The sequence below is a fragment of the Moschus berezovskii genome, chromosome 8, assembly GCF_049115385.1.
Source record: "Moschus berezovskii isolate FMDL1 chromosome 8, NW_MosBer_1.0, whole genome shotgun sequence".
Taxonomy (NCBI): Eukaryota; Metazoa; Chordata; class Mammalia; order Artiodactyla; family Moschidae; genus Moschus; species Moschus berezovskii.
In genome coordinates this window covers 42,882,281-42,906,429 of record NC_142467.1, presented here as the reverse complement: position 1 = coordinate 42,906,429, position 24,149 = coordinate 42,882,281, and the positions used below count along the sequence as shown (strand labels likewise).

The 24,149-nt window shown below is 39.2% G+C and overlaps 1 protein-coding gene across 1 annotated transcript; it reads right to left on the bottom strand.

Moving 5' to 3' along the window:
- Positions 1–236: 236 nt before the first annotated feature.
- LOC148777044 (uncharacterized) lies at positions 237–23,360 on the bottom strand. Its single transcript, XM_088838354.1, has 9 exons — positions 23,315–23,360; positions 20,965–21,291; positions 14,388–14,552; positions 13,296–14,303; positions 9,194–9,292; positions 8,105–8,160; positions 4,586–4,700; positions 3,659–3,695; positions 237–339 (listed from the first exon to the last, which is right to left on the bottom strand). Exons 1-9 carry the CDS (start codon positions 23,358–23,360, stop codon positions 237–239), a joined length of 1,956 nt encoding a protein of 651 aa, XP_088694480.1.
- Positions 23,361–24,149: the final 789 nt, after the last annotated feature.

The window sequence follows — 24,149 nt, the reverse complement described above, 5'->3', positions numbered from 1 at the left end:
CCAATCACCAGAAAGATTGAGACACTTTTAGTATAAAAAATTAGGACTGTGTGACAGAACTTGACTGTACACAGATGAGCTGCATCCAATGTCCCTGACTCCTTGGAATGCCACTGGAAACTGACCAAAAAATTGTCCTGCTGCTTGAAAGGACTCTGATATGGTAATATCTGGTCACTGTCTTCTACAGTCAAGGGCATAACATCTTAGAAGGCCACTGGATCTTAATCCTTAACTTAAACTTGGTCATCAATAATGTAGACACTGTCTTTTGCTTGGACATGATTCACGTCTGCATTTTTCAAAGTTTGAAGATCAGAGTCCCTCAATGGAATCACACTGCAAAAAGAATAACATGAATAAGAGAAAAGCAGACCACTTCTCAAGTATGAGCAACACAGTTGTTTATGTTTAGGCACACTGGGTATTTGCATTTCCCAGAGCTCCATTTACAAGCCTATGAAATGCATAGAAGCTTCCAGAGCTGTAAACATGAAGTTCCAGGAAAGTCTGTGTAATAAGGAGGTAGAAATCCTCAGCAGTCATTTAAAAAAACTCAGACTGGTCTCCTTCAAGAGATTCGTGTAACAGAATACAAAAATGGAAAAATCTAAGAAGACTAATATAAGACATCAAATTGAAGTACTAAACCAGGATGAACATTCTCAAAGATGGCCAGGAAATGGTTTGGCTGGTTGTTTTCCCAACTGTGGAGTGTAACTCTTTCAGTTCAGTTCAGTTCAGTTCAATCACTCAGTCGTGTCCAACTCTTTGCGACCCCATGAATCACAGCATGCCATTTAGCGAGGGTTAAATTAAATCTATTTAGTCATCTATTTCCTGTATTTAAGATAAATATATATCAGTATGCAAAATATGAGTATATTGGATATAGTAAAATGGGACTATTTTACATAAGTCTATACTGGATCATATATTTTGATGAAAGTGAAAAGGGGAGTGAAAAAGTTGGCTTAAAGCTCAACATTCAGAAAACTAAGATCATGGCAACTGGTCCCATCACTTCATGGAAAATAGATGGAGAAGCAGTGGAAACAGTGGCTGACTTTATTTTTCTGGGCTCCAAAATCACTGCAGATGGTGACTGCAGCCATGAAATTAAAAGACGCTTACTCCTTGGAAGGAAAGTTATGACCAACCTAGACAGCATATTAAAAAGCAGAGACATCACTTTGTCAACAAAGGTCCGTCTGGTCAAAGTTATGTCTTTTCCAGTGGTCATGTATGGATGTGAGAGTTGGACTATAAAGAAAGCTGAGCGCAGAAGAATTGATGCCTTTGAACTGTGGTGTTGGAGAAGACTCTTGAGAGTCCCTTGGACTGCAAGGAGATCCAACCAGTCCATCCTAAAGGAGATCAGTCCTGGGTATTCATTGGAAGAACTGATGTTGAAGCTGAAACTCCAGTACTTTGGCCACCTGAGGCGAAGAGCTGACTCATTTGAAAAGACCCTGATGCTGGGAAAGATTGAGGGCAGGAGGAGAAGGGGATGACAGAGGATGAGATAGTTGGATGGCATCACCGACTCAATGGACATGGGTTTGGATGGACTCCGGGAGTTGGTGATGGACAGAGAGGCCTGGCGGGCTGCGGTTCATGGGGTCACAAAGAGTCAGGCACGACTGAGCGACTGAACTGAACTGATACTGGATCATGGAATCAGAAATCTTTCTGTGTCTTAATGGTGAGAATTAGTAAGCCATGGTTTACATGAGCTGTATACCATGTACGCTCACACATCAAGTGTATGAAAAGGTCATTTGTGGAGCTTTGATACAGCTACATTTTTTTAGAATTTGTATGGAGTCACTATTTTTATTACCTAAGTCTGCCCAGAAATGATATAAAATGCACTGAACCTTCACTCAGCTATGATCTTTGAACAGATTATTCATACATGCGTGAAAACAGTTTAAACGTTAGTAACTCAAAATGAGTCAATGTGATATAGCTTCCCAAAAAATAACATCATGAGGAAATGCTCCTTTTTGTTTGTTTTGCTTTCTTTTCTATAATATACAATAGTTTCTAAAATAAAGTATTTTCTAATTAGGTGATAAAAATGAAACTTTAATAAAAGTTAACAGTGAAAGGACAAAAATGAACTATAAGGATGCTATCTTCCATGCCTTTATTCTCATAGAGGGTATATTTTTCATACACGTTTGGAATCAGTCAAAAACTCCAAGAAATCTGTGTTTTTGACTCTAAGAGGCCTAAGATGGAGTCTTTTACCTGCTGTGTGATGTGACCTTGGATGTCACTTAACATCTCTAATCCTGTTTTCTAATCTATAAACTGAGAATAATACTAGTTCCTGTCTCACAGGTTTATTGCTATGAAGGGCATGACTGCAATAATAAAAGCCAGCATCGATGGAACACTCGCAATATGCTGGGGATTATTCAAGGCGTGTTCTGTGGACGGGCTCATGTGATTAACTCAGACATAGGAAAGGCTGTGTACAAACATCCAATGAAAGAGAACTAGGAATAATGGATGATGGACTAAGAGGCGTGGATTTTATTAAAAAAAAAAAAAAAATCTTTCTTAAAGCCCAAGCTGGACCAGATGCTGCAGGCTGTTTAGATTTGGAAGTAAGTAGTGGTTTCCCACCTTTACAGGTGTTTGGGAAAATGACTACAGGGGTGCATAGAGAGGAGTTAAATTTTCATTGGGAAGTGGGGTAGAGTTGTACAACTGTAAACTCAATAGAGAAGGCAATGGCACCCCACTCCAGTACTCTTGCCTGGAAAATCCCATGAACAGAGGAGCCTGGTAGGCTGCAGTACATGGGGTCGCTATGAGTTGGACACGACTGAACGACTTCACTTTCACTTTTTACTTTCATGCATTGGAGAAGGAAATGGCAGCCCACTCCAGTATTCTTGCCTGGAGAATCTCAGGGATGGGGGAGCCTAGTGGGCTGCCCTCTATGGGGTCGCACAGAGTCGGACACAACTGAAGTGACTTAGCAGCAGCAGCAGCAAACTCAAATGCCTATGAGACCACACAACTAATTGAGCAGAGCAGGCTGGGGTGGAACCATAGGGAATGGTGGGAACCACGGAGAGCTGGAGGCACGTCCCTACCCTCTGCCTTTGTGCATCTTCAGCCTGGAGCTGCCCTCCTCCAGATCTTTGCAGAGCTGCCTTCTGCTCCTTTGGGGCTCACTCACATAACCTATTGCCCTGCTACTGTAGTCCCCATGGTATTTCTCTGAAAGTTCTAAAAGTACACTATTCATTCATATGTTTTCTGTTTCTTTTGTTCATCTCTTTGGAATAGGCATTTAATATACATTCAATAAACAAAGCACTGAATGAAATCAAATAATGTACCAAACAACCCATTCTAATGGCCCATCAAAAAAAAAAAAAACCTGCAAATCAGTTCTTGCTTTTTGAGGTCTGGTTTCAGATGCTGTTTCTGTAGCAGTTCTAGCACATTTGCCGAGAATACAGAGATGCTAAAATCATCACTGGAAGGTTGAAAGCAGTGGAGGTTCTATACTAGATTTTTCAGGATCCAGAGTATAAAATGGAGAGTTCAGAAGGAATAGAGGAGAGAGACAGAGAAATTTTTACTAGAGCAAGAATTGTTAAAAGAGTCATTGAACAAACCATATCAAACTTACCGTTGTAGCTCCAACTTATTACTCAAGAATAAATTACCTAAATTGGGGAAGAAATAAAGAGAACATTAAACATGTAAGCCAAGGAGTTCATGAGATGTTTTTTCCAAACAAGTATTTTATTTCTGTTATTACTTTAATATGAATAAAATCTGTACAGATCTCAAAGTCTGACAAATTAATTAAGAAGAAAGAATATTTTTAATTTATTTTGAGAAAGAATATTTTAAAAAAGAAAGAGAAAGAAAATAATTGTGGATCCTTTCCTTGACAACTCCAGGTAACTTTTTTTTGAATCCAGGAGTCAAATAAGCCCCTTAATGTAAAGCATCACATATTTATAAAAGATTTCTTGTATTTACCCACATGTCATAGCTTACTTTAATGCTATTATATTTCATGGTAAAAAAAAGGTGAGAGATTGTATTTCTCTCATAGATGACAGGTTTTAAACACACACACTCAACTGGTGGAAGGAAACCAGGAGACGTTGGATGACTGCCTTGCGAAAACCTTCATTCTCCTCCTGGCCCTGATATCAAGTACCCTCCCAATATCTCATTGTTTCTTCTATTAAGTAGGTGTTGTAAAACCCTCAACAATTTTACCCCCTATATGGACAGAAATTGGTCTTGAGGGGAAGGGAAAATGAAGAGTGAGCAAATCTTATATATTATACTGGTTTGTTGACTTCCAAATTTTAGCTCTACCCAACCAACACTTAATTCTCCATATTTAATTTATCCTATGGAGAATTTAAATAACATGTTTCTCTTTATGGGACAATGATTTAAGAGAAATAAAAAAGAAAAAAGAATAATGTAAGAACCAACCAAGAAAGTTATGTGAAATTGAAATCATGTGGAATGTAGGGTAATAGGCAGTTTAGATCAAGAATACTCCTGCGGGCACAGTCCTGAGGTGACTTACTTTTACTAATCATGAATACCAAAAACGTGAGTGATAATATTGAGACTGTAACACACATTCCAATATAGACTCCCTTGTGGATGCATATCCAAGTATCTTGTATCAGTATCACAACCTAAGGAAACATTAGCAGATTAAAAGAAAAAAAAATCATGTTAGAATTATTAGTAGAAAACATTTTTGGAAACAATGCATCCTGACCCATTTATCTTATTGGCCCTTGTCTAGTTTTGGATTATGAGGGGTGAGACCAAATGTTCTGAAGTTATAGCCATATAGTGAAATTCTAAGACAATTTAAAATTCAAAATGTATTTGGGATGATGGAAATCTTGTAAATCTTGCAACATACACTATCTGTATGTTGTATATACATATGTAAATGTACTTAAAGAAGTGTATGCATTTGTCAAAACTTAAACTCTAAGCTTCAAATGAACATGCATTATTATATGTATTTTTAAATGTATATTTTAAAAAATTGATAAAGTATTTCCATAAATAAGGGGGCTTCCCTGGTGGTTCAGACAGTAAAGAATCTGCTTGCAATGCAGGAGACCCAGGTTGGAATGCAGGAGATTCCTGGGTTGAGAAGATCCCCTGGAGAAGGAAATGACAACAAACTCCAGTATTCTTCCCTAGAGAATTCCATGAACAGAGAAGCCTGGAGGGCTACAGTCCATAGAGTCACAAAGAGTCAGACACAACTGGGCAACCAACAGTAACCACTTTCATAAATAATCCTCTTACTAGAAAACAACAACAATTTCTGTTCCTGTATAAACTGATGTGGTGTTATTCAATGTTAACTGAAAGTGATCAATTTTTGAATTTGGCTCTTGATTCAACACTTTTTCTTTTCAGGAGAATTCAAGATAATATCTATGGGCTCATAAATAGACTTGAAAGTGGTTGCTCAGATGTATGGCTCTGCTTAACAATTAAAATGCTGAGAAACTGAAGAAAACACAGTTTATTTGAATCTCCTAGTATGGTCCATAAGGGATCATCACCTCCTGAAATAAACCCGAAATACACAAGCCATCATGCTCTGCCGCTTTACATAGCTTAACTCTAAATCTAAAGAGTTCCCACTGGATAGGATTTTAATAGAAACAAAGTGGATGATCAGAGAAAAGTTTAAGTCTCATGTCTCTTCCTGCATAAGAGGTTAAACTCTAGAGTCAGAATCCCAGTGCTTTTACTCAGTTGCTGTGTGACCCTGGACAAGATATTTAGCCTCTTGGAATCTCTGTTTTTCTATCAAATGCAAATTAAAGAAGGCACTTGGGTAAGGTACATGAGGTATTTCCTGATAAACAGTAATAGGAATAGAGAAAAGGGTAACTTAGCATTTGAGCTGTCCTTGCCTCAAGGAGAAAAGGCCGGTGTCTTGGAAGGGAAAAGTTGTGTTATCACCTTATTTGTGAAGGTGGGACAGTAGTTAGATGGGACATGGAGTTACAGGAAGCAGGCTTTGTTTCCTTTTTAAAAATACTATGTTATACAAACACTACAGGTTCATTTCAAAATGTGCAACTCGAGATAAAGAAAGGAGCACAAAAATAAAACATAATCCCAACATCTAGAAACAACCACTATTAGTACTTTTCATTACATACTCTTCTAGGACTTTATTTTTCTAGTGCTTTTCTGAACAGAAACAGTGACTATGTTCAATATATAGTATATATAACATTTTACAAGTTAGGTTTTTCACTTAACAATTGACACTGTCTTCTTATGTCAGTAATTCACTGCAGGGGCAACATTGTTAATGGCAATAAGTGAGCATCCTTAACTGACTGAAGTAATTAATCCCTTATCATTGAACATTAGGGTTTAAACGCCTTCATGATTAAAAATAGCAGCAATGAACATCTTTTCTTACACATCCTCACATGTTTGTTCAATTCTCTCCTTAAGAGAGGGTTCAGGAAGTTGACATACTGGGTTGAAATGTATGCTGCTTGGCTTTAGGACATCTGGGAGACACCTTGACATCTTCAGAGTCAAGAAACAAAAAGTCAAAGATTTTGCTACTACCTATTGTGAACTGGTTTCTACTTGTTGCTAAACATGCATGTCCTGCAGGTAACTGAATTTAAGAACAATCCCATCATTCAGAATTTTTTTAAAATCCAGGGTAAATCTGGATATTCAAGAGCATAACAGTCAGTTACATAATGGCACTTCTGCTATTTAACGGGCATAAACAAATTCAGCCCATATCCATCAGATCAATCAGTGCCCATACCATCAGAGTGGTTAAAATCATTCATGTCATTCCTATGTGGTGGTGTTCATTGTCACTAAGGTATGCAATATAATGCCATCTGGCCTCACACTAAATAATCCCACTTTTCCTGAGCTTGACTTTCACTTACAATGGCTATGCTGCAATTACTCACCACTTATGATCAGGATTACTTTCATTCCTGAATCTCTTCATTTGTGTTGCTTCTAAGATTTACTTGCTAATAGTGAAAGGAAAGTTGTTTCACTCAAGGAAACCAAAAGATCCTACTGGTAAATTCTTGTAACTTACTCATGAAGATGAGGCTTTGATGGACATCCTGAGACTGGATACCCTGAGCTTTTTCTCAAGCTAACTGTGGAAAAGTGTGGGAACATACTACAGAATCACAAAGTTGTTCAAGACGTTAGTATCTTAAATAGTCATCATATGGAAAAGTTTACATATAGAAAGATTTAGCAGTGCCTCAAACATTCTCTATAGGAGGACAATAAGGTTGGAAAAGGACAATAAGGGGCCTATGTTTAAGCAAGCAAGCTTTCATTTACATAATATTTTTAATTTGGATGGCTCCCATCCCACCACATCAACTCAAGGTATGTTATTTCTCTAACAATGATTAAAATCTTCCTTGGTAGTAATATTATCTGATTATCTGTGAATACTTCACTCTTTTTTTTCTAATATTTTTGGTCAGGAGAAAGTCTGTACTGTGTGTGTGAAGAGGGGGAAGGTAGATTAAAATATCACTTTTCAGGTATTTCTAACAAACTCGTGCATCTCTGGAGAAGGCAATGGCAACCCACTCCAGTACTCTTGCATGGACAATCCCATGGACGGAGAAACCTGGTAGGCTGCAGTCCATGGGGTCGCTAAGAATCGGACATGACTGAGAGTCTTCACTTTCACTTTTCACTTTATGCATTGGAGAAGGAAATGGCAACCCACTCCAGTGTTCTTGCCTAGAGAATCCCAGGGATGGGGGAGCCTGGTGGGCTGCCGTCAATGGGGTCGCACAGAATTGGACACGACTGAAGCAACTTCGCAGCAGCAGCAGTGCATCTATATAAACTTCTAAAATTAATTAATGCTTTAATCAATGAAAGCATCCCTATTTATGAGTCAAACTCTTTTCTTCCTTTACTTTGTGAATGAGAAAGAATTAATTATGAACAAGACTTAATAATACTCTCTAAATGTAACTTGCTTCCAAGGAAACATACAAGTGAATCAGGCTAATAAAGTAGTAAGGAATATGCTTACACTTCCATTGCAATGCCAAAGGAGATCAGGAGACTGTGCCACAGTGCCTTTTCCATCTGTTCAACAAGGAAAATTAATTAGAATTACAAAAAATACTGAAGTTTCACTGTAAACACCAAATACATTCACATGCCTTCTGGTAATGAGTGAAAAGCTTAATAATCATATGGCCAAATGCTGTAGGCATTGCAAGAGTTATACCAAATTAATAACATTTACTAACTTAACATCAATAGTTAAGAAGGTTATGCTTTTAACCATTTTGTCATGGACCCTTCCAAAATGAACCTTTTTTTCCCATCTTTAACTGTGAAAATGCATGTTCACGGGAAATTTACATACAGTTTTAGGGGAGTCATAGTAGCTCAGTCTCAGAACTAGGTTAAAAATTACCACTTATAGGTAGATAAAATAAGGAAATGGCAAATCCTGAAGAAGAAAATGGCAACCCACTCCAGTATTCTTGCCAGGAGAATCTCATGTACAGAGGAGCTGATGGGATACAGTTCATGGGGTCGCAAAGAGTCAGACATGACTGAGTGACTAAGCACAGCACAGGTAGATAATCAATATTTTCATGACAGCTAAGAAACTGCCAGCGAGTGCTCAGAGGCCATTACACATCCAAAGAGCAGAACCACTGTTTTCAAAATGGATGTTACATTGGTTTTACATTCAAAACATGAATGAAATATACCAAGATACCTCAGACAGGAGACATCTAAGTCCTACATTATATGCCAGCTTGCCCACTGATCCAAACTTGCTTTAGAAAATATGTTACATCAGCCCCAAGGCCGGTGTATCTAAAACGACATAAAGCCCCAGTATAAAAGGATATTATAGCGTGAAGCTTTGATGTGCAAATGTTAATAGTGTTTTGAAATATCTATTTTGTCACACAGAACATATATTGTTGGACATCATAAGCAACTATAGGTCAAATACAGGATTCTATTTTTGCTGATCACCTAGCATATACAAAGCACTTTATACATGCTTCTACCAATTTCCTTAATCACATTTTAGAGATGAGAACACTGACCTGAGATGGTTAAACAGGGTGTTCAGGAGAGAAACAGAAGTTACCTGTTGAGCTAGAGTGTGATGATGAGCCTGTTATATTGGTTTCATGCGTTACGGTAGGCTGGTTTTCTGCGGTCTGCGTTGGAGAAGATAAAAAAGGTACTGGAATGACAAGAATGGAAGAATCGTGTACAATTATGGAGGAAAATTTCCACCTCCAACAAAAATAAAGCACAAAGCTAAAATCAGGAATTACCCTTCAAATCTTTCTTAGAGAAATTTCAAAGGATAACCTTAAGGCATTATATTGACATATAGGTATTTCATCATCATGAATAAATTTGATCTAGACAATGATCTGAAAAGCCTACCAACAGACAGATTTCGCTTTTTATGCTCCTAGGATCCCCCTAAGGTCTACAACAGTGCATTGTAAGCGGAACACCCAATTAAACTTTTATTCATACCAATGACATTTCACTTTTATGGAGAATGGCCTGGCACTCATCCACACTCCTCCCTTCACAAGAAACCCAATCTGGATTTCCTGACCTTATTCAAGTTCCTAACTATCCATCCACACGTCTTTCCAGGGAAATGCACACGTTGACCAGCACAGAAAACATACTAAAAATAATCAATTCCTTGAGGTCCCTTCCAGGTAATAGTACTGTTCAATGTCTGGGTCTTGGTAATGAGCCACAAAGCAATGTTCCTGGTACCCTGGCTCCTTCTGCAGTTGTGGTCTGGTCACTCCTTTCATAAGAATGATTTCCTGTATTATCTGACTAATCTTCCATTTCTCAACAAAAAGCTTCAGTAGGAATTCTCAGAGATATATTTCCTTTTCCCTTCTTGAAATCTCTTCTTTATTTTCCATCGGACCTCTCACCTTACCTTAAGAGCTGACCCCTTGCCTCTTAATAAGATCTTTATATCTCTTCCTCTGAGAATGCCACAGAATTTTAGAGCAAGTTAGTGGTATTGCTTAGACATAAGTTTACAAACCTGGACTTTTCTTATTGCTTCTCATTAGTCTTCCTCTTTTCACTTCCTCACCATGAACTTCACATTTCAGCATCGCCTCTTCTCTTATTCTGAGCTATCTTTTGTTTGTGTGTGTGTGTGTTTCTCTTGGTCATTTCGCTTGTTTTTAATTTTTACAATGTTGAATTGGCTTCCTCCAGATGGCAACACAAATCAGCCACAACTCCACACATATCCCCTCCCCCTTGAACCTCACCCCTCACCCATCCCACCCCTCTAGATCATCACACAGTGTCAGACTGGGCTCCCTGTGTTATGCAGCAACATCTCACCAGGTCTCCATTCTCCCCATGATAGTGTACATATGTTAATACTACTTTATCCATTCGTCCCACTCTCTTCCTCCCCAACTTGTGCCGCAAGTCCATTCTCTACTTCCGCATCTCCTTTCCTTCCCTGCAAATAGGTTCATCAGTACTATATTTCTAGGTCCCATATATATGTGTAAATATTCAATATTTGTCTTTCTCTTTCGGACTTACTTCACTCTGTATAACAGGCTCTAGGTTCATCCACCTCACTAGAACTCACTCAAATTCATTCTTTTTTATGACTGAGTAATATTCCATTGTATATATGTATCACATCTTCTTTATCTATTCATGTGTCGATGGACATCTAGTTTGCTTCCATGTCCTGGCTATTGTAAATAGTGCTGCAATGAACATTGGGGTACATGTTTCTTTTAGAACTGTGGTTTTCTCAGAGTATATTCTCAGTAGTGGGATTGCTGGGTCATATGGTAGCTTTATTCCTAGTGTTTAAAGGAATCTTCAAGGTAGTGGCTTTTTAATTTTGTTTTTTCTTTCCCCTAATTCTCAAATTTATAACAGGATATGACTCTCTTTAGGAACTAAAATCAGATGATCAGAGTCTTCATTCCTCTTAAATTTGTTCTAAAGAACTCTTGAGTTTAACTTCTTTCCCTAGTTTGGGTCTTTGTGGGCATTTTTTTCTTCCCTGTTCCTATGAATTTACTTCCAACTATTACAGAAATATTTTAGGTAACTAGTATGGACAGATGCAGAGCACAGAGAGGAAACGCATGTAAACATAAAAGACCCTGCACTGGATCTGCTATAAGTTCAACTCTAATTTCAAACTCTTCAGGAAACCATCAGTTCAGTTTAGTTCAGTCACTCAGTCATGTCTGACTCTTTGCAACCCCATGAACTGCAGCACGCCAGGCTGCCCTGTCCATCACCAACTCCCGGAGTTTACCCAAACTCATGTCCATTGAATCAGTGATGCCATCCAACCCTCTCCATCAGGAAACATATAATACTCAATGAATTATATCCCCCGGGAGGTCACATGGACAAATACACTAACATTTTCCTTCTGAAATTCTGCTTTAAACAAAGGCCATAGCTTACACATGTTCCTCAAACCAGGAGCACTAATCCATCCACTTCTGTCAGCACAAACTATTAAGAAGCTAAATCAATACTGAGAAAATCAACAGATGCTGTAGTGTGTTTGCTGCCTGGAACTAAGTTGTTTTTTTTTTTTACAAAATTTTATGACTCTAAAATTCCAGTTTTAACCTAAAGATCTCTCTTCCAAACTCTATCCAAAATCTAATCCTTTAGATTTCTCAAGTTGAACACACACATGGTTGAATGGGAGTGAGGGGAAATCAATATGTTCCATCAGATTTTTTTAGCTAAGAGGTTGTGACATTTCTTTTTGCATGACTTTGGCCACCTCATGCGACGAGTTGATTCATTGGAAAAGAGTCTGATGCTGGGAGGGATTGGGGGTGGGAGGAGACGGGGATGACAGAGAATGAGATGGCTGGATGGCATCACCAACTCGATGGACATGAGTTTGAGTGAACTCCGGGAGTTGGTGATGGACAGGGAGGCCTGGCGTGCTGTGATTCATGGGGTCGCAAAGAGTCGGACACGACTGAGTGACTGAACTGAACTGAACTGAACTATGACATTTCTGTTATTCCTCAGGATTTAGAGCCATGTCAAAGATAGAGAATGTTCACTAAAACGTTATCTTTTTAATTCTAAAAATAGAATGATTGAATGTAAACATATCCTCAAAATGAGAAGCTATTTTCCAACCCATAAGGGAAATTTATTTCTATTAAACCAAAACTTCTATCTAACTAAAATTTGAATTATGAATCATGTAGCCTGAACTGAAAAAACAAACATATGGATTCTAAATTTCTTAAGTCTTTAAAACTGATGTGTACATTCTCATCACTATAAATAACATTTCTCAGCTACATAAATAATTTAAAGGATGCTAGCAGCGAAACTATGGAAGTCAATGACAACCTGGAAAGACAGGGCTTTTCAGCAATGAAGTATGTAAAACTATATAAGTTACTGGCAACCTGAAAAGATAGGGCTTTTCAATATGAAGTATTTTCCAGTAATGATGTCAGATCAGAAGTTCATCCAAATATAAGCTCTATGTTCATAATAGAAGGCAGAAAAGGTCCAACATTCAAACTAATGGGGACTCTAGACTCAACCATTTTCTAGTCATATGACTGTCAACAATGAGCTTACATTTCATTCCTCGGGCCTCAGGAATACATAACAGGATTGAATCACACCTACAATTCATAGAGTTGTCTTAAGAATTAAGTGGCTTAATACCTGTAAAGCAGTTAGCATGGTTCCTGATACAGGAAACAGTAAAATTAAATTCATTGAAATTTTATCCTCAAGTGTTGTCTTCTGTTTCAAAATAAATTACCGGATCTCTATTCAGAACTCCTTGTAAGAACAGAGTCTCATTTACCTAAGCCTGTTCTGGCATTCCATGTATTTTCCTCTGAAGTCTATATTCAACTGGTCCAAATTCACTGTCATACATAGATATCCAAATCAGTGGTCTGGCTTTCTTTAACTATTGACGAATTCCTTTGAGAATCAGATAAAAGTCATAAGTCCCTCTCATTCTGAAAATCTTAGACATAAAAAATGTGAATGTAAGAGGGGGCAGGGAGTTTCAGATTTTTGTGAAACCAGGTTTGGAAATTTGTTGAGCATCCTTACCCTAGATTGTATTTCTGCCTTAACACAGTGCCCCTGGATGGTCTATATCCTCTCCCTTAAAGCCTTCTAAGCTGAGAAGCGCATCTGCTTACCTGGTTGGAAGTCCTCTGTGGGTGATGGCATTAAAAAAGCCAAGGTAGAGGGCTTCATTTTCTCTGGAGCAGTGGTGACCATTGTGGTTATTACAGTAGTGCTGTTCCTTGTTGGAGTTGTGGTGGTTGTTGTTTTTGGAGTAATTGTGGTAGTTGTTGAAGTACTCCAGGTTGCAGTTGGAGTAACAGTGGTGGCCGTTGTTGGAATGATTGCAGTTGTTATTGGAGTAGTGGTGGTCATCATTGCTGAAATAGTGGTAGTTCTTCTTGGAGTAGAGGTGGACATTGTTGTTGGAATACTGCTGGTCATTGTTGGAGTAGTCATGGTTGCTTGAGTAGTAGGGGTCATTGCTGTTGAGATCCTCGTGGTAGCTACTATTGTTGGAGTAGTAGTAGTTGTATTTGTTGCTGGAGAAGTGGTGCTGGTCATTGTTGGAGTAGAGGTGGTGGTTGTTGTTGGAGTAGTGGTTGTTGTATTAGTGGTGGTATCTGTTGTTGGAGTAGTGATAGTGCTTATTTTTGGAGTGGTGGTGGTGGTTGTTGGAGTGGTGGTAACGGTGGTGGTTGAAGCAGGGATGGTTGTTGTCAGAGTAGTGGTAGTGGTTGTTCTACTAGTGATGGTTGTTTTGGGGGTAGTATTGTTTGCTACTGGAGTAGTGGTGGTGGTGGCTGGAGTAGTGGTGGTTGTTGTTGGAGTGGTGGTGGTGACTGCTAGAGTAGTGGTGGTGGTTGCTGTTGGAGTAGTGGTCGTTGTTTTTGGAGTAGTGGTGGTTGTAGTTGGAGTAGTGGTGGTGGTTGGAGTGGTGGTTGCTGTTGGAGTAGTAGTAGTGGTTGTTTTTGGAGAAGTGGTGGTGGTGGTTGTGGGAGTAGTGGTGGTGGTGGTTGAAAGAGTGGTGATGGTTGTTGGAATAGTGGTGGTTGTTGGAGTAGTAGTAGTTGTTGTTGGAATAGTGGTGGTGGTTGTGGGAGTAGTGGTGGTGGTGGTTGGAAGAGTGGTGGTGGTGGTTGGAAGAGTGGTGGTTGTTGGAGTAGTAGTAGTTGTTGTTGGAATAGTGGTGGTGGTTGTGGGAGTAGTGGTGGTGGTGGTTGGAGTAGTGGTGGTAGTAGTGGTGGTTGTTGGAGTAGTAGTAGTCGTTGTTGTGGGAGTAGTGGTGGTGGTTGTTGGAGTAGTGGTGGTAGTAGTGGTCGTTGTTGGAGTAGTGGTGGTAGTTGTTGTTGTAGTAGTAGTGGTGGTGGTCGTTGTTGTTGTAGGTGGAGCTAGAAATCAACATGAAAGCAGGGATTCATTAAGCTGTGGGAAACAAGAGACTCGTGCTGGGCCTGTGCACCAACACAACCAAGGAGACTGTCCCCAGGCAGAACTCAGACTCATCTCCCATGAACTCTTGAGTTCTTGTCATTAGTCAGCTAGAATCTGTGACTGAGGAGGGAATGAAGACATGGTCATAACAAGGAAACAACTGCATTTAAAGGATATTTGGGGGAGGTGTCAATATAAAAAATTACATTTGGGATTTGTACTGAAGCACTTCATAAAGACTAGTCAGGCATATCAGATTTATGTATCTTCATAAACATCTATGAGATAGGAAAAAATGTCTAGAGCCTGAAACTGTCTTTGTCCTTTTAGTGGTGTATGACTAGGACTTAAATAGTAGTTCCCAAGAACTGGAATATTTACCAAATAAATAGCATTTAACTCAGTCAGTCCTAGGAGCACACTTTCAATAGACCTGCATCCTAAATGCAAATTAATTCACACCATTGCCATTGTAGAAAGGTGGATGGATCTTGAGGCTGTCAGATGGAGTGAAGTAAGTCAGAAAAAGGAAAACAAATATTAATATAATATATTAAAACATATATGGAATCTAGAAAAATGGTCCAGATGAACTTACTTGCAGGACAGGATTAGAGATGCAGACATAGAAAATGGACAAGTGAACAGAGGGAGGGATGGGGGTTGGTGGAGTGAATTGGGAGATTAAGGTCAACATATATACAGTACCTTGTGTATAATAGATAGCTAGTGGGAACCTTGGAAACGAACAGAAATCATTCTGTCGTTTTTAAGATTGCATCCAAGTACTGCATTTCGGACTCTTTTGTTGACCATGATGGCTACTCCATTTCTTCTAAGGGATTCCTGCCCACAATAGTAGATATAATGGTCATCTGAGTTGAATTCACCCAGGCCAGTCCATTTTAGTTCACTGATTCCTAGAATATTGACGTTCACTCTTGTCGTCTCCTGTTTGACCACTTCCAATTTGCCTTGATTCATGGACCTAACATTCCAGGTTCCTATGCAATATTGCTCTTTACAGCATCAGACCTTGCTTCTATCACCAGTCACATCCACAACTGGGTATTTGTTTCGCTTTGGCTCTATCCCTTCATTCTTTCTGGAGTTATTTCTCCACTGATCCCCAGTAGCATACTGGGCACCTACCGACCTGGGGAATTCCTCATTCAGTATCCTATCATTTTGCCTTTTGATACTGTCCATGGGGTTCTCAAGGCAAGTATACTGAAGTGGTTTGCCATTTCCTTCTCCAGTGGACCAATTCTGTTCGTTTCCAAGGCAAACCATTCAATATTACAGTAATCCAAGTCTATGCCCCAACCAGTAACACTGAAGAAGCCGAAGTTGAACGGTTCTATGAAGACCTACAAGACCTTTTAGAACTAACACCCAAAAAAGGTGTCCTTTTCATTATAGGGTACTGGAATGCAAAAGTAGTAAGTCAAGAAACACCTGGAGTAACAGGCAAATTTGGCCTGGGAGCATGAAATGAAGCAGGGCAAAGGCTAATAGAGTTTTGCCAAGAGAATGCACTGGTCATAGCAAACACCCTCTTCCAACAACACAAGAGAAGACTCTACACATGGACATCACCAGATGGTCAACATCAAAATCAGATTTATTTTTTGCAGCCAAAGATGGAGAAGCTGTATACAGTTAACAAAAACAAGACCAGGAGCTGACTGTGGCTCAGATCATGAACTCCTTATTGCCAAATTCAGACTTAAATTGAAGAAAGTAGGGAAAACCACTAGACCATTCAGACATGACCTAAATCAAATTCCTAATGATTATACAGTGGAAGTAAGAAATAGATTTAAGGGACTAGATCTGATAGATAGAGTGCCTGATGAGCTCTGGACGGAGGTTCGTGACATTGTATGGGAGACAGGGACCAAGACCATCCCCATGGAAAAGAAATGCAAAAAAGGAAAATGGCTGTCTGAGGAGGCCTTACAAACAGCTGTGAAAAGAAGAGAAGCAAAAAGCAAAGGAGAAAAGCAAAGATATAAGCATCTGAATGCAGAGTTCCAAAGAATAGCTAGGAGAGATAAGAAAGCCTTCCTAAGCGGTCAATGCAAAGAAATAGAGGAAAACAACAGAATGGGAAAAACAAGAGATCTCTTCAAGAAAATTAGAGATATCAAGGGAACATTTCATGCAAAGATGGGCTCGATAAAGGACCGAAATGGTATGGACCTAACAGAAGCAGAAGATATTAAGAAGAGGTGGCAAGAATACACAGAGGAACTGTACAAAAAAGATCTTCACTAACAAGATAATCACGATGGCGTGATCACTCACCTGGAACCAGACATCTTGGAATGTGAAGTCAAGTGGGCCTTAGAAAGCATCACTACGAACAAAGCTAGTGGAGGTGATGGAACTCCAGTTGAGCTATTTCAAATCCTGAAAGATGATGCTGTGAAAGTCCCACACTCAATATGCCAGCAAATTTGGAAAACTCAGCAGTGGCCACAGGACTGGAAAAGGTCAGTCTTCATTCCAATCCCAAAGAAAGGCAATGCCAAAGAATGCTCAAACTACCACACATTTGCACTCATCTCACATGCTAGTGAAGTCAAGCTCAAAATTATCCAAGCCAGGCTTCAGCAATATGTGAACCGTGAACTCCCAGATGTTCAAGCAGGTTTTAGAAAAGCAGAGGCACCAGAGATCAAATTGCCAACATCCGCTGGATCATGGAGAAAGCAAGAGAGTTCCAGAAAAACATCTACTTCTGCTTCATTGACTATGCCAAAGCCTTTGACTGTGTGGATCACAATAAACTATGGAACATTCTGAAAGAGATGGGAATCCCAGACCACCTGACCTGCCTCTTGAGAAACCTGTATGCAGGTCAGGAAGCAACAGTTAGAACTGGCCATGGAACAACAGACTGGTTCCAAATAGGAAAAGGAGTGCGTCAAGGTTGTATATTGTCACCCTGCTTATTTAACTTATATGCAGAGTACATCATGAGGAATGCTGGGCTGGAAGAAGCACAGCTGGAATCAAGATTGCTGGGAGAAACATCAATAACCTCAAATATGCAGATGACACCACCCTTATGGCAGAAAGTGAAGAGGAACTCAAAGGCCTCTTGATGAAAGTGAAAGAGGAGAGTGAAAAGTTTGGCTTGCAGCTCAACATTCAGAAAAGGAAGATCATGGCATCTGGTCCCATCACTTCATGGGAAATAGATGGGGAAGCAGTGGAAACAGTGTCAGACTTTATTTTTTTGGGTTCCAAAATCACTGCAGATGCTGATTGCAGCCAGGAAATTAAAAGACACTCCTTCGAAGGAAAGTTATGACCAACCTAGATAGCATATTAAAAAGCAGAGACATTACTTTGCCAACCAAGGTCCATCTAGTCAAGGCTATGGTTTTTCCCGTGGTCATGTATGGATGTGAGAGTTGGACTGTGAAGAAAGCTGATCGCCGAAGAATTGATGCTTTTGAACTGTGGTGCTCAGAAGACTCTTGAGAGTCCCTTGGACTGCAAGGAGATCCAACAAGTCCATTCTAAAGGAGATCAATCCTGGGTGTTCATTGGAAGGACTGATGCTAAAGCTGAAACTCCAATACTTTGGCCACCTCATGCGACGAGTTGACTCACTGGAAAAGAGTCTGATGCTGGGAGGGATTGGGGGTGGGAGGACACGGGGACGACAGAGAATGAGAGGGCTAGATGGCATCACTGACTCGATGGACATGAGTTTGAGTGAACTCCGGGAGTTGATGATGGACAGGGAGGCCTGTCGTGCTGTGATTCATGGGGACGCAAAGAGTCGGACACGTCTGAGCGACTGAACTGAACTGAACTGAGTGGGAACCTGCTATGTAGCACAGGGAGCTCAGCTTGGTGCTCTGTGGTGACATAGAGGGGTAAGACGGAAGGGAGGGTGGGAGGGAGGACCAGGAAGGATGGGTTATAGTATCCGTAGAGCTGACTCACTTCTTTGTACAGTTGAAACTAATACAACATTGTAAATCAACTATACCACAGTTTAAAAGAAAAACAACACACACACAAACACCATATGCTAGATAATAGACGCCTTAGGCTTTGGATAGAAAGTGAGTCAGACATTTTAAGATTCTTTTCTACTAGAAAGATAATAACAATAAGCAATAATTTAGACTTTTTTCAGAGTCAGAAATGGTATAGGATTGCAAACCACTTACTGAAGTCCTCAGAGCTACCCAGAGAAAATTGAAACTGGGATTAAGCCAAAACACTGTGCCTGTTGGCATAAAGGCAAAATTGCAGGACCGAATCAAGAATGTGTAGCTTTTACTCACTAGACATCTTTTTTGCCTACAAGAAGTATTCTTAAATTTCAACCCTACGAACTATAAATTAGAATCCCAAGTTTATTGAATAGGGGACAATTGGTATGAACATCTTTTGAAGGATCAAGTCAAATTAATTTGGAAACTAGCTAGTTTTTGCTTTAGAAGAAAAACTTGTTTTGAACAAGTTATGTACAAGGCATTAGTAAATGCTTTAGGCTTTGGGGGTCCTGTGATCTCAGTGGTAATTGCTCAAATCTGTCAGTGTGAAAACAGCCATAGACATAATATAAACAAATGAGTGTGGTTGTCTTCCAATAAAATGTTATTTATAAAACTGTGGGTGGAAGTGTTGTAATATGATCTGATGCTGGGGCTACAGTTTGCTGAGCCTGTTCTAATAGCGTAATCAGAAGTTTTTAAAAAGTGTGAAATCCAACCCCCTCAGTTTGAAATAAAATACAGAGAAAAAAGGAACCAAGCAAAAAATCTTATTAAAGGACTATAACAATGAAAAAACCTAATCAGCTTCTTTAATTTGTCTTCCTTGGTGGTATTTCCTGAGAAAGAAGCTAGAAAGCTAAAGGTAGAAAAAACTGCTGAGGAAGAACCCTAACATAAGGTTAAAAAGTAAGCTCGTTCTGTGAAAAGTGCAAGAAAACTTTAGCAAAGAATTGGGTTGGAGGTAGAGAGTCACTTTGACTGTTTCCCACTGAACAGAGCAGTGGCTTTATAAATATTCATCTACTAAAGAATTTCTGAGCTTAAAGTCTCCTATTAATTTCTTTCTATATTATTTTTTAAAAATATTCAGCCAGAACAATCATATAATTTCACAGTTTCAAAAATATTCTCTTCTTCACATGTGGCCTCCTCCCACCAGCCTTTTTTGGCTTCCTTAAAATGCCCCCTAGATGTAGTTTCCCCAGAGTCAGTTATTTCCAGCATCATAATTGACATTTTACTTGCCTTCATTGAGGGCACAAGCCAAGTACAAAAGTTGGGAGATTGCAATATCAAGTTCATTTAAATTAAAAATGAAACAGATTATGAAGGCCAAAAATATCATGTTCTGTTGTTAATAGAAGACCTTAGTGAGAGAACATTCATTAGGAAAGAGCAACAGAAACCAGGAAGTCCTGAAGAACCTCTGCCTTTCATCAAGTGGTAAGGAAAAGTAGGGTGTCTACATCAAGATGGAAAAATGTAAACTTCCCTGATTTTTTTATTTCAAAAAATTATTAAAAGCTACAAGTGAACAATTATTGAGATGCAAATGCTTCCATACTGCAATAAAGCTATTTTGATTTTTAAACAAGCAATTTAGTGACATGGTGTGAATCTGCTTCAAAAAAATCAAAGACAGGAGAGAGGAAAGGTTGAAACTATATAGGCTCATACAAAGTATATGCAACAAGATGGAACTGACAACTGTTAAGCCAAATGATACATCTACTTGCTGTGGCTCTTTAGTTGCTAAGTTGTGTCCCACTCTTTGCCACCCCATGCAATCCCACTGTAGCCTGTGGGATTTCCCAGGCAAGAATACTGGAGTGGGTTGCCATTCCTGAACCAGGGATCCAACCCTCGTCTCCTGTGTCTCCTTCATTAGTGGGTGGATTCTTTACTTGACAGGACTTTATATTATCTATCTATAAGTTGTAAAATGTTAAGAAAGGACATTTAAAAATTCTCCTAAGACATAATCTCAGAGAAAAGGACAGTTCTTCAAATGGAATATATTCAGTTCCATAAAAATATTCACTATATTTCAGTGTGGAACAGTGAATACTTTTTCATGAAACAGCCAGCACTCCTGAAGCACTGCTTTAGAAGAGTTTGCTGACTGGAAATATTCTCTTGACTTTGGTTTTGAAGCAAGGTTCATCTTAACACTTCATTCTACACAAATACAAGTTATTCTATTGAACAGTTATTAGAACACAAGATTATAGGAACCTCCTCTTTCCCTATTAAAAAAAGAAAAAGTTACTATCAAGCAGAAAACTCTTATCACTGGAAATTCATAAGAAGCAATCAAAGGGAAGTAAGAAGACAAACTCACCTTGTATTATACGCAACTCTAGGGTGACTCTTCTGTCATTGTACCACCCACTCTGCTCAACACGGCAGCAATACAAGCCACTGTCAGATGGGACAGCATTGTCTATGGTCAAAGACACATCCCTTTCATTGAGATTTCCCTTTAGATGAAAACGTCTGTCTCTTCGATCGACGACTCTGTGTCCATCAGTCCAGATATGTCCGCATGGAGTCCAATTACATGACCCTCGGCCCCAACACATGGGCATGACTGCTCCAGTATAGGTGCAGGGTAGAGTGACAGACTGACCCACCACTCCAATGATTTGTTCGTAAGACGTTACATCATCTACAGATAAAAAGAAACCAGAGCATGAGGTCTCAATATTTTACCTTTATTTTCATTTGGTTCTTTATGTAGCTTATGTGGTTTGAAATCATGTGATTATCTTGAACTTTTAAAATTTAGTATAAGTATTTTTCTATGCTAATATATTATTTGATGGCATTACTATTTACTTTATATATATTTATAGATGAAACTTGTTATAAATATTTTTCTGTATTCAGGAATTCTTTCTATATGATAGATTTCCAACTGAGAAACTATCAGCATAAATGGCAGAAATATGCCTGCCATCTTGGTATATATGATCAGATTTCTCTCCAAAAGATTTGAAACAAATGACACTGCAACAATGCATTAGTGTGTGTATATTTCATCCTGTATTTGACCTGTATCACTTATTAAATATGTAATACTTATACATGGCTTTTCCTTTCTCTTAGGTTCAATCACTGTCTCAGTTGAAATCTGCTTATAAACTATTGAATTTAAAGTTTTGATTTTCAATTTTTATTGCAATTTTTAAAATAGCTATTGCAAATAATGTCACCTCACAACCCCTCTCTTATTTAAAAAAAAGCTGAGCTAATGTTTTACTTGGACTCTTCCCTGATAACTCAGTTGGTAAAGAATCCACCTGCCAAGCAGGAGATGTAGGTTTGTTCGTTGGGTCAGGAAGATCCCCTGGAGGAAATGACAACCCATTCCAGTGTTCTTCCATGGGAAATCCCATGGACAGAGAAGCCTGTATGGCTACTGTGCTTAGTCACTCAGTAGTGTCTGACTCTGTGACCCCATGGACGGCAGCCTGCCAGACTCCTCTGTCCATGGAGATTCTCCAGGCAAGAATACTGGAGTAGGTTGCCATGCCTTCCTCCAGGGCATCTTCCCAACCCAGTGATAAAATCCATGTCTCCCACATTGCAGGTTTCTTTACCATCTGAGTCACCAGGGAAGCCCAAGAATACTGAAGTGGGTAGCCTATCCTGTCTCCAAAGGATCTTCCAAACCCAGGATTTGAACCAGGGTCTCCTGCATTGCGGGTGGATTCTTTACCAGCTGAGCTACTAGGGAAGCTCTTGGGTTCAAAAGAGAGTCGGACAGGACAAAACTGAAACAACAATGCTTTACTTTAAGCATCATTGGCTAGAAGGCAGAAGCAAGGAACCCTTTTAGAAATCAGTTCTAAAAAAAATGAGTCTATAATACTTTCAGGAGAAACTGAGGCTTATAGTGAGTTTTAATATCAATCCAAGAAATTCAAGCAGGGATCCCTGCTCGTGAGTTGATGACAGCCCTGGAATGGGCACAGTCCGCTTACCCAGGTGAAACCAAAAGCTGGAGAATATTCAAACGCTAAACCTCGCCACTTAAAAACAAAGGCAGAAAAGCTCTCCCCTGTGACAGTGGCTTCTAAAACTGCATTGCCAAATGTAGTCTGAGTGGTTCTTAGAAGAAATCTGAGATTCGACAACTAATCATACTTATAATTGGGCTGTGCATCTGGGAAATGCTCTGGGAATGAAATGCCCATTATCACATCAAGTAAGAGTCTATTTTTTTCCCTGTAATTCTGAAAATATTTAATTTTACCAAATATAATTTTTGAACTACAAAGGTAGAACATACTATTTATAAAACTTTAAGTAACAGAAGTATAATTCTAAAATGTACTTTTCCTTAATTCCCACTTCTAGAGATTGTTTTGGAAATTTAGTATATTCCTACCCCTAAAATTTCCCTTGTTACATCAAATGTTTTTAATTAAATTTTTCTTTTGATTTACTTATTATTTAATAAACAATTTTGATCATGCTGCAGACCTGTGGGATCTTAATTCCCTAATGAGGGATTGAACCCACACTCCCTATACTGGAAGCACAGAGTCTTAACTACTAAAAAAACCAGGGAAGTTTCCTTATGCCAAGAAAACCCAAGAACATCTACTCTCCACTATCACTTCCACACATCCCTTACACCCTCCCAAGCTCATGGCTTCTAAATTATAGACCACATGCTCACTTACCTGGCAGAAGGAGTAGGAGGCCCAGGATGGCTACCCAAGGATACATGATGCTATTGACCTAAAGGAAAGGGAAAGCAGACTGGTTAGTGTGCCCTCCAACCATATGGCATCAGAATCGATACAGCTAGGTGGTATTATGGGGGCTGTGAGGAGCTCAGGTCACTTATGTCTAAGCACAGAGAGAATTCAGCAGGAGGTTGAACAGGGATAGGTAAGAAGATTTATTAGAATACGACATTTGTGAGACCAAAGCTGGTAGGTGAGTGTTGTGCTGCCCCAGCTACTTAGTAGGTTACATTTTTATAATCAAAGAGAGATGGGGGAGAAGACCACCTTCTTTGTCTTTGAGTTTTCTATCACCAGCTCCACTTACAAGTCAGATGGAGAAGTTTTTATCCTATATGGTGCATGTGGGAACATCATGGCACTATGGAGAAATTATTACAGGTTTCACATATAGAGGGTCATTCATTTTGAAATGCCACACTTCCAACTCTGGCAATTGTCTTAACTCTGCAAACCTCAGTTTCTACTCCTTTATAATGAATGTTGAGAAACCTGTATGCAGGTCAGGAAGCAACAGTTAGAACTGGACATGGAACAACAGACTGGTTCCAAATAGGAAAAGGAGTACGTCAAGGTTGTATATTGTCACCCTGCTTATCTAACTTATATGCAGAGTACATCATGAGGAACGCTGGGCTGGAAGAAGCACAAGCTGGAATCAAGATTGCTGGGAGAAATATCAATAATGTCAGATATGCAGATGACACCACATTTATGGAAGAAATTGAAGAAATAAAGAGCCTCTTGAAAGTGAAAGAGGAGAGTGAAA